At 45.1% G+C, this 11,614-nt stretch overlaps 1 protein-coding gene across 1 annotated transcript; it reads left to right on the top strand.

The window, feature by feature from the left end:
* Positions 1–2,535: 2,535 nt before the first annotated feature.
* Positions 2,536–11,093, top strand: ZC3HAV1L (zinc finger CCCH-type containing, antiviral 1 like). Its single transcript, XM_065884321.1, has 4 exons — positions 2,536–2,909; positions 3,893–4,028; positions 9,506–9,764; positions 10,957–11,093. Exons 1-4 carry the CDS (start codon positions 2,536–2,538, stop codon positions 11,091–11,093), a joined length of 906 nt encoding a protein of 301 aa, XP_065740393.1.
* Positions 11,094–11,614: the final 521 nt, after the last annotated feature.

Below are 11,614 nucleotides of genomic sequence, written 5' to 3'. Positions count from 1 at the left end.
GTCACGCGGGCTTCAGTAGTTGTGGCTCGCGGGCTCTGGAGTGCAGGCTCAGTAGTTGTGGCGCACGGGCTTAGTAGCTCCGCGGCATGTGGGATCCTCCCAGACCAGGGCTCAAACCCGTGTCCCCTGCATTGGCAGGTGGATTCTTAACCACTGTGCCACCAGGGAAGTCCCCACTCATTCGTTTTTCTTTATTATTATTATTATTTTTTTTCCGGTACGCGGGCCTCTCACTGTTGTGGCCTCTCCCGTTGCAGAGCACAGGCTCCGGACGCGCAGGCCCAGCGGCCATGGCTCACGGGCCCAGCCGCTCCGCGGCATGTGGGATCTTCCCGGACCGGGGCATGAACCCGTGTCCCCTGCATCGGCAGGCGGACTCCCAGCCACTGCGCCACCAGGGAAGCCCCTCATTTGTTTTTAATCATAAAGCTTTGGATGGAGAGAGAAAACCTTTATATGGCAACATAGATATGATTAAAGTGAAGGTAAAATGTGCCATTTGATATGGACTTCAATGTAAATAAAACAATGTATAGCCAACTCATTGCTGTCAAAAACACCTACATTCAAATATACAAAGTGGCATCAAACCAAGCGTGAGCAGATGTTTGAGTTTTTCCACTTAGTTATTTGTTCCATTTGTTTATTTACTTTGCCGTAGCAGGCTCTCAATTTTTCAGAAATGTTTGACGTTGCTGCTCCCCAAGGTTCTATCCTCCCATCTCTGTTCCTCACTTTATTTTTGCTGAGTGACCTTATCAACTCTCACAGCTCCGATTACTAGTACTCTGATGTCACTGAAATAGATAGTCTCTTCAATCTTTCTTAAGCTCTTGACTTGTAAATACAACTGCCCAGTGAGCATCTTCTCTTGGATTGCCCACTGCAAACAACACAATAAAAATTGAGATGATAATCCCTCAACTCCTGTTTCTCTTCTGTTATTCCTTATCCTGTCCTGCTTTTCTAGAAATCCATTCTCATTACTGCCAGGGATCTTTCTAAAACACCTATCCTACATTAGAAGTGTTAAGGAAAGTTACAGTTACTTTTGTTAATTATGAAAATGATGTTAGGATTATGTAGGAAAATTTACCATTTTTAAAAGTCATGCCTACTGAAGTATTGAGGATTGAATTATCTAGAAATTGAAATGGAAACTTACAAGTTCTCAGCCAAAACAATCAGGCAAATAAAATAGGACGAGGTGTTAAGATTTTATAACATGAGGAAATAGATATATATGGGTGCTTATTTCACTGTCCTCTAATTTCCTGCTTGAAAAATTGTCTACTACAAAATGTTTTAAAAAACAAAAACAAAATAAAAAAACACCTATCCTACAATATAGCCAGGCACTGTTTTTAAGTGTTGGGGACACAGCAAGGAATAAGACACACAAAATTCCTGCTTTCACACGTTTGAATTCTACAAATATATAAATAAGTAAGAAGTAAAACATGAGTGATAAGTTCCATGCAGAGACCTGGGTGCTACTTTAGGAAAGGCCTTGCTAAAGAGAAGACGTTTAAGATCAGAGTTGAATGACAAAAAGGAGACATCTAGAAGGGGGTGCGGGGGAGCATTCTAGGCAGAGGGATCACCGTCACTCGCCAGCGGAAATTCCTTCAGTAGCTTCCCAAAGTCTTCCGTAAATCCAAATTTCTTAACACGGCAGAGAAGGTCTTCTGGCATCTGGAAGCTAAAGTGGCCTCCCTCTTTGGCTTCTTTATGTGACATTAACTCGTTTAATCCTCACAACCGCCCTGTTAAAGACAGCAACTCGGCTAGTTGAGTTCCTCAATTATGTTTTATTCATCTTTATACTCTTGCTGCATTAGCGGTTGGCTCAAAAAATAGTCATTAAATCAGCGTGGTGTTGGGCAAAAAGATAGCTCCTTAATGTACAGGTCTAAACAGGTGCTGTCCAACAGAAATATAAAGTGAGCCATTTTACATTTTCTCATAGCTACATTAGAAGTAAAAGAAACAGATGAAATTATAATAACGTTTTATTTAAATATTATCAGTTTAACATCATGAATATGAAGTTTACACTCTCTGCATTCTAAAGTTTCCAAATCCGGTGTATGTGTATTTCACACTTGAAGCACGTTCCAACTGGCACTGGTCACATTTCAAATGCTCAACTGTGGCTAGTGGCTAGGTCCTCCTCTCCCAGCTACCTAACGCCGTCCAGCTAGGCACCTTCCACCACATTCCCTGTTTCATCTTCTTTGTAGCCCTTACCAGTATCTCAGATTCCCCCCGACTATACGAGCCCCTCCAGGCGAGGACTTAACCTTGAAGGGTGCCTGGCGCAGAGCAGGCGCTCAATCAAGTCTGTCCCCGCCCGATTCGCGCCTAGGGTGGACCCAGGCCCCGCGGCCCGCCTCTCTGCGCCGCGGCCCGCAGGCGGCCGCCCCTCGCCCACCCTCCCCCCGGCCCGCCCCGGGAACGGGGTTTGTAGTCGTGGACGTGACTGGGAGGAGTGTGCCCGCCTCGGATTTCCGCACAAGGAGCCGGGCCGCGACCATGGCGGAGCCCACGGTATGCTCGTTCCTCACCAAGGTGCTGTGCGCCCACGGCGGCCGCATGTTCCTGCAGGATCTGCGCGGCCACGTGGAACTCTCGGAGGCCCGGCTGCGGGACGTGCTGCGCCAGGCCGGGCCCGACCGCTTCCTGCTGCAGGAGGTGGAGGTGCGGGAGGACCCGTGGGACGCCGAGGCCGAAGTGGCGGCCGGCGCGGGCGGCGCGGGCGGCGGCGGCGGCCCCTTGGCCTGGCGGGTTGTGGCTGTGTCCTCCGCGCGCCTCTGCGCTCGCTACCAGCGCGGCGAGTGCCAGGCCTGCGACCAGCTGCACCTCTGCCGCCGCCACATGATGGGCAAGTGCCCGAACCGCGACTGCTGGTGAGGCTGCGGACGGGTCGGGGCGGCGGGCGGGACGCGGCGGTCAGGGCGCACGGGCCGCGGGCCTGGCCTGGCCAGCCGGAAGCGGTACCCAGCTAAGAAGTAAGAAAAGGGGTCGTTGGTCCGGGCCTGACGCCCTCCTCCGGAAGGGCGGAAGGAAAGCCCCGGGAAGGGGCCCCTCAGGGTCCTTCGCTGGGAGGCCTCCCCGCGCTCCCAGCTGCGGAATGAGGCGGAAGATCATACGGACTTGGACTTCTCAACAGCCTCCCCCTGCCGCAGATTGCAGCTTCTTCCTCCCCCCACCCCCCGCCCCTCGAGATCTTCCACAGCACGGCCGGGATAAATCAGGTTGGGACTTTTGCGTTCATTTCCACCAGTGGCCCTTTGGGGGCCATTTGAGGACCCCATGAGATTCATGGATCCTTTATCCAGAGATCGGCCCTTCCCACTTGAGCACAGTTTTACAGACGCGAGTCTGTGCTCTCTAGGTTTAGAAAGAGCGATTTAGTTTGCCCCCCCACACCAGGAAACTGAGGGCTGGATGATTTGGAAGAGGTCGTTAGAGGCGGCCTCCTAACTCCAGTCTTCCTCGGTTTCCTCTAGCCCCCCAAAGCGGGGTGGGGGGAGGAGGCATGCATTCTGTTTAAGGTTGGTGGATGGTGGGGTGCGCAGCCGCTTGGGGTGGAGAAGGCCCAGTGCGGTCCTCTGCAGTACCCACCCACGGGCACCCTCTGTCAAGGCAGGTGACTGGGGGAGGGGGTCCCTTTGGCCTTAAAGCATCCTCATTCAGAATTAAATGGCTCTGGGAGGGGAGTTGCTTCATCCCAGCTTTCTTATTATCAGAGCTTATTAGACTGTAGTATCCATGGGTTCATGGAAAATTGTATAACTTCACCTGCAAGTTGAAAGTGACCCTAGGGAAGGGATTTGACAGTCTGGCCCCTCCTTCATCTGGGCCTCTGATCCAGACCTTTGTGTTCTAGGTCTACCTGCACCCTTTCTCATGATATCCACATACCTGTCAACATCCAAGTCCTGAAAAACCAGGGACTGTTTGGTCTCAATGAGGCCCAGCTTCGGATCCTTCTTTTGCAGAATGACCCCTGCCTTTTACCAGAGGTGAGTCACTAAGGAGTCACCCTCATATTGTCTGCACCTTGAAAAAAGTCAGGGGAGAACCTCAACAATCTGCTTACAGAGGACAGCCTGAGGGGAAGGGGGGGTGGGTATAATACAGTGCTGGCCTTTCTGCAGTCTATGATTTTATTGGGCTTTTATACACAAGAAGTGTGGTATAGAAATAATAATAATGGCTACTGGTTTTTTTGAGTTCTTACTGAATGCTGAGTAATTCGTATACCTTAGCTGATGAATAGCCTATGAGTGAGGTATGCCTGTCCCCATTTTACAGGGGAGGCAACTGAGGCTCGATTAAATAACTTGCCCAAGGTCACATAGAAAATGGCAGATTTGAATTTAGTTTTGTCTGATTACGAAGCCTGTGTTCTGTGAATTACCTGTTTATACTTTTGTTGACTTTTCTATCCAGGCGTTTGTCTTTTCCTGTTAATTCATAAGATGTCTTTAACGATACAGATCCCTTTTTTGGTCACTTTGTTACAAATACCCCCCCATTTACTTTTTGGGGGCTTTAGATATTAATTTGAATTGTTTTGGAACTACATTATGTTGTTCCAAAGGTACCCATTATAACTGCTATAATGGTAGAATTAGCACATTTGTATCTGTTTAGCTATACACAAAGAATTTTTTAAACAGAAGGGTTGGAATCCCCAAAGAAAGTATTACGAGAGATCTTGGCAGGAAGGGAGAGGAGGATGCGGCAGCTATAGGGTGGCGGTGGGGGGGGGGGCGGTCTGTTTTGTCTCAGAGAGAAGGGGCAGTGCAACTTCTGTTTACCTTTAGTGTTTATGAGTTTTTTTGACTTATAGAAGCTTAACATTTTTCACTTGTTAAACTTAATGCATTTTTTTCTTTATGGCTTCTACCCGAGTACCCTGGGTCCAGCCTCCAGTGTTCTGTGAGCAGTTGATGGGTTAGCTGCATTTAAGATAGGAGCCTGCCTTCGGTCTAATCATCTGGAACTGGAGGTGTGTGGCACGTGGCACAAAACACGGCCACTTAGACAGCAGGGACCGTGGACAAGCACAGTGGATGAGGCAGGAGTGGTACCTCACGTCTCGTGTGTGAAAATGCCTGGTGATTCCTTTCTGCCACACTCCTAAAGATTCAGTATGTAATATAGGTACAGTACACATAAAAAATCAATAAGGGGCAAGTATTGTGATATTGTGGTTTATAATAAGAAATATATATTTGGTCTTTGTCTCTGCCCCTGGCACAGAGTTCCTAAGACCCTTGGAATTTCCTAAATTTTTTTTTAACTTTTTATTTTATATTGGATTATAGTTGATTAACAATGTAGTGATAGTTTCAGGTGTACAGCAGAGTGATTCAATTATACATATACATGTATCTATTTTTTTTATATTGTTTTCCCATTTAGGTTGTTACATAATATTGAGCAGAGTTTCCTGTGCTATACAGTAGGTCCTTGTTGGTTATCCATTTTACTTTTTTTAAAAATTAATTAATTTATTTACTTATTAATTTTTGGCTGTGTTGGGTCTTCGTTGCTGCGCATGGGCTTTCTCTAGTTGTGGTGAGCAGGGGCTGCTCTTCGTTGCGGTGTGCGGGCTTCTCACTGCAATGGCTTCTCCTGTTGCAGAGCACAGGCTCTAGGTGCGCGGGCTTCAGTAGTTGCAGCACCTGGGCTCAGTATTTGTGGTGTGCGGGCTTCAGTAGTTGTGGTACACAGGCTTAGTTGCTCCGTGGCATGTGGGATCTGCCCGGACCAGGGCTCGAACCCATGTGCCCTGCGTTGGCAGGCGGATTCTTAACCTCTGCACTACCAGGGAAGTCCCTGGTTATCCATTTTAAATATAACGGTGTGTACATTTCAAACGTGAGAGCGATAAAAAGTGACTTTTGTTATGTTCATGTGGTGACTTTTGGAAAGCCTCTAGGTAACCTAGGGATGGGAGCTGGTTTCCCTAATAACCAGTCATGTGATTAGAAGGTTGGCACTTTCAGTCCCACTCCCACCTCCTGGGAGGGAAAAGGGCCTAGAGATTGAGTTCAATTACCAGTGGCCCGTGATTTAAACAATCATGCCCATGTAATGAAGCCTCCATAAAAAACCCAAAAGGATGGCTTTAGGAGAGCTTCCAGGTTGGTGAACATGTGGAGGTGCCGGGAGAGTGGCGCCCAGATAAAGCATGGAAGCTCCACACCCTTTCCCACATACCTTGCTTGCCCTATGCATCTCTTCCATCCAACTATTCCTGAGTTATATATCCTTTTATAATAAACTGGGCATAGAGACTTATACCATCATATCTTAAAATATAAACTACTTTCATTAAACAGTGTGATACTGGTTCCAGAATGTACAGGAGATCAAAGAAAACAGATCCTAGACCTAGCCCCCAAGTCAGAATAATCTATTGCTTCAAGATTTACTAGAGCCGAGCAATTAAGACCATATGTGCTTAATACTGTCTTGTAGAAGCCTTAACTTATACTCGTTTTGTGAATTTTTTTACATTTTTATTTTAATGCTTTTATTTTTCAAAAAACTGTTCTGGCTTCCTGTTTCTTTTTTTCATTAATTGATTCTCACTTCTTTCCTTTTTCAGATGAGCTTTGGAATCATTCAAATTCCTAAAACTATTTTATAGGAATTCTTTGGGGGAGGTAGGAATTGCACTAAAATTATGCGTTCATTTTAGAAAATTGGCATCACAATCGTATACCGTGTTTTGGCTTTACTGATTGAAGTATAATTGATGTGCAGTATTATGTGGGTTTCATATGTATGACGTTTAAATACCTATGGAATGATCACCATGGTAGGTCTAATAATCATGTCTCCATACAAAGTTATTGCAGTATTAGTGACCATATTCTTTATGCTGTATATTATATCACCATGACTTTAAAAAAAATTTTATTGGAGTATAGTTGATTTACAATGTTGTGTTAGATTCTGCTGTACAGCAAAGTGAATCAGTTTTACATACACATATATCCACTCTTCTTTAGATTCTTTTCCCATGTAGGTCATTACGGAGTATTGAGTAGAGTTCCCTGTGCTATGCAGTAGGTCCTTATTGGTTATCTGTTTTATATATAGTATGTATATGTCAATCCCAATCTCCCAATTTATCCCTCCCCCTTCTTTCCCCTCTGGTCACCATAAGTTGTTTTTTTTTTTACATCTGCGACTCTATTTCTGTTTTGTAAATAAGTTCATTTGTATCATGTTTTTAGATTCCACATATAAGCAGTATCATATGATATCTTTGTCTTACTTACTTCACTCAGTATGACAATCTCTGGGTCCATCCGTGTTGCTGCAGATGGCATTATTTCATTCTTTTTTTTTTATGGCTGAGTAATACTGCATTGCATGTATGTACCACATCTTCTTTATCCATTCCTGTGTTGATGGACATTTAGGTTGCTTCCATGTCCTGGCTATTGTAAATAGTGCTGCAGTGAACATTGGGGTGCATGTATCTTTTCGAATTACGGTTTTCTCAGGATATATGCCTAGGAGTGGGATTGCTGGATCATATGGTAGCTCTAGTTTTAGTGTCCATACTGTTCTCCATAATGACTGTACCAATTTACATTCCCACGAACAGTGTAGGAGAGTTCCCTTTTCTCTACACCCTCTCCAGCATTTATTTGTAGATTTTTTGATGATGGCCATTCTGACAGGTATGAGGTGATACTTCATTGTAGTTTTCATTTGCATTTCTCTAATAATTTGTGATGTTGAGCATCTTTTTTTTTTTTTTTTTTTTTTTTTTTTTTTTTTTGTGGTAGGCGGGCCTCTCACTGCTGTGGCCTCTCCCGTTGCGGAGCACAGGCTCCGGACGCGCAGGCTCAGTGGCCGTGGCTCACGGGCCCAGCCGCTCCGCGGCATGTGGGATCTTCCCGGACCGGGGCACGAACCCGTGTCCCCTGCATCGACAGGCGGACTCTCAACCACTGCGCCACCAGGGAAGCCCTGAGCATCTTTTCATGTGTCTCTTGGCCATCTGTATGTCTTCTTTGGAGAAATGTCTATTTAGATCTTCTGCCCATTTTTTGATTTGGTTTTTTGTTTTTTTGATATTGAGCTGCTTGAGCTATTTGTATATTTTGGAGCTTAATCCCTTGTTGGTTGATCCCATGACTTATTTTTTTATTTTCTGAAAATTTTTTTTGAAGTATAATTATTTACAATATTATATTGGTTTCAGGTATATAACAGTGATTCAGTATTTTCATACATTATGAAAAAATCACTACAGTGAATCTCGCATGACTTATTTTATAACTGGAAGCTTGTACCTCTTAATTCCCTTCAATTATTTCACCCATCCTCCACCCACCTCCCTTCTGGCAACCATTCATTTGTTCTCTGATACCATTTTGTTTTAAACCAGGTCATTTGTGTCCACTAGAATTTCCCCACATTTTAGGTTTGACTAATTGTGTGCCTCTAATATCATTTAACATGTTCCTCTATCCCCTGTATTTACTGTAAATTGATAGATCTGGACCTTTGATTGGATTTAGGCTTGATTTTATAGAAGAACTTTTTGTATATTTGGTATATTGTTAGGGTGACTAACAGTCCCTGGCTGCCTGGGACTGGGGGGTTTCCAGCCATGGCAGACTTTCATGCTAATACCTGGAAAGTTGTATTTCCTATTGCATCATCTCAGGAGGTACACAGTGTCTGGTCCCAATGAAAATATTAATAGTGCTCCCTGAAAAATGCCCTAGTTTGGATAATAAATTATCTGTTCACGCTTCCAGGTTGGTTTCCCTGGAAGCAGAGCCTGACATAGTGTTTTAGGTGCATGTGATCTATTGAAGGAGGGATCCTTGGGGAAAATCTGTAAAGTAAAAAAGAGGGAAGGGAGAGTTACAAGCAAGGTGAAGTCTGGCCTTGGCTTTATTCATGCCCGGGCTCTACAGCAAAAATTACATTGAAGAATGGTTCTAGCCTTGAGGCAAGGGGGCCAGCCTTTTGTACCTGCATAGAAGTCACTCACTGGCTACAGGCTCTGGGATAGGAGGGCGGGCCGACTGAGAGTCAAGGTCAGAGAGGGGCAGCTGAACATAGTAACAGCTAGGGGAGATATGGGTGGAGGAACTATCATTTACCCATCTGCCTTTCACCCATGATCATTTTTTTGGCGGGGGGGGTTCACGGGCCTCTCACTGTTGTGGCCTCTCCCGTTGCGGAGCACAGGCTCCGGACGCACAGGCTCAGCGGCCACGGCTCACGAACCCAGCCGCTGCGCGGCATGTGGGATCCTCCCAGACCAGGGCACGAACCCGCGTCCCCTGCATCGGCAGGCGGACTTTCAACCACTGCGCCACCAGGGAAGCCCCCATGATGATTTTAATAGCCACTGATGATCAGAAGGTGCCATTTAGAGAAGCTGTCCTTTATTGGCTTAAGAGATACAGTGAAAATGAATGTCCTAAGTGTTGCTTCACTTCTGTACCAGGTCTGTTTGCTCTACAACAAAGGTGAAGCCCTGTATGGTTACTGCAACCTCAAGGATAAATGCAACAAGTTTCACGTGTGCAAGTCCTTTGTCAGGGGAGAGTGCAGGCTGCCCAAGTGCAAGCGGTCTCATCAGCTAATTCACGCTACATCCCTGCAGCTGCTGCAGGACCAAGGATCGAATATTCCAAGTGTTGTTAATTTTCAGATAATTGCTACCTACAGGCACATGAAGCTGCACAAGACGCTTGAAAATAAAGGTGAGACTCTCAGAGGTAGACAGAACACTGTCAACAGTGTACACTGAGCTGAAAGTGAGTCTGGGGAAAAAGCACTTCCTAGGTTAAGTGCTGCTCTGTCCTTGGGGGAGCTCCGTCAGTCAACATTCTATGATATGGAGCTGTGGTTCTAACCAAAGGAGGGAAGGGATGGAGTTTATTTTCAGCGCTGCCAGCTAATAGCCTCTGCCCAAGTGTCTGAACAGTGTAGCTCCTCGGTAAGTTGGGGGTCAGGAAGTAGGAAGAACAGTCTTAACCGCTTTGGTAGGTGAAAAGAGGAGGGAGGTGGGCTAGTGACTAGAATCTAGGTAAGGATAACGTAGGGATGGCTTTCTTTTATTACATTGAGTTAAAGTTTTTTCTTAAATTTTTAGGAAATTTTAACCACATTACAGAAGAATTTGGAAAATAGAGAGTCAAAATAAAAATCACATGTGACTCCACTCACTCTAATCCATAATAACTGGTACTATTTAATTACAGGCCCTTCAGTCCTGTTACTAGAAAATACTAGTCCAGTGGTGGTCAAAGTCTGCATTAGTTTAGTATCTTTCATTTTCACGTTCTACAACATCATAAATATCTTCTCATATTGCCACATAGTCTGTCCTTTTTTAAGGTCTATCAAGTGTGGCTTGGTTTTCTTAAATCACAATGCGGGAGTACTTATTCCATTAGATTTGCTTATAGCTGAAAATCAGTTTCATTGGGTGGTGGGCTTTGGAGAATTGCTGATAGGAAAACCAGATCATCAAAGTCAGAGTCCCTAAGCTTTAATATGGAATTTTCTTGTGTTGGGATGGTAGTGGCCGACTATGAGTGGTGGTTTGAAGGTAGGGAGGGTTCTGCATGTACCAGTGTCAGAGGCTGTGTAGGTGTGTCCCTAAATGGTGGCAGGGACATTCTGCCCTGTACTGTGGGTAGGGCCTGTTATTCTCTCCATCTGGTCTTGTTTAGTGGGTCTCTCCTAGCTATGAAATGTGACTTTCTGCTTGCTGTTGAGATATATAAATATATATGTATATTTTACTCCAGAAGACACGAACTCACCAAATACAAAGTGTTGGGAGTTTTATCGGTGATCTGATTAGCTGGGCTGATGATCCCAATGTAGAATGAAATTTAGAGTAAAGGGGTATGTCAGGAAACCTCATCTTTTTCTTCTTCTTTTTAGATAATTCAGCTTCTTCTGCTGAGCATTCCCAGGGCCTTGAGAAACAAGGAGTACGCGTAGCTAGGGCTGCAGAGGCCGGTCCTCTGGTCTCTGGCCCTACTGAGTCAGCCAAGAAGCCCTGTGCAGGTAAACCTTAGAGGACGTCAGTGAAATAAGAAGAACGTTGTCCAATTGGAAGGTCTGAAAACAAAGCTTCTGTTGAGATTTAATTTGTAACCATTCACTCATTTAATCGTTTATTAATAATAGCCATAATGATACCTACCTCACAGGTTGTGGTGAGAATTAAAGAAGATGGAGAAGGAGAAAATGCCAGATTGGGAGGATAAAATTGGGGGTGCGTGGTTGAGGATGAGGTTAGACATTGAACAGGCAAAGGGAGAGTAAAACCTGAGAGTAGATGAGGTCAGTCCTGGGCAAATCCTGCAGTTCCTGAGAGCTTTCCCCGGGCTGGCCGGCCAGAGCTCATAAAGAGGCAGGCTCCTGCGGACTTGTTCTGAGACCCAGCCAAGTGCTTTTCTGTACGCCCATATACATAGTTTTTACACTGTGGTATTCAGGGACTACATACACTTTATGCTTTTTTTTTTTTTTTTTTGGTTAATATTCCATAAGCATCTCTCCATATTTGTTCACATTTATCATGCGTAATCATTTT

Source organism: Phocoena phocoena, chromosome 9 (genome assembly GCF_963924675.1).
Source record: "Phocoena phocoena chromosome 9, mPhoPho1.1, whole genome shotgun sequence".
NCBI classification, from domain to species: Eukaryota; Metazoa; Chordata; class Mammalia; order Artiodactyla; family Phocoenidae; genus Phocoena; species Phocoena phocoena.
The sequence above is the reverse complement of the archived record's forward strand: the minus strand, read 5'-3'. Positions and strand labels throughout refer to the sequence as shown.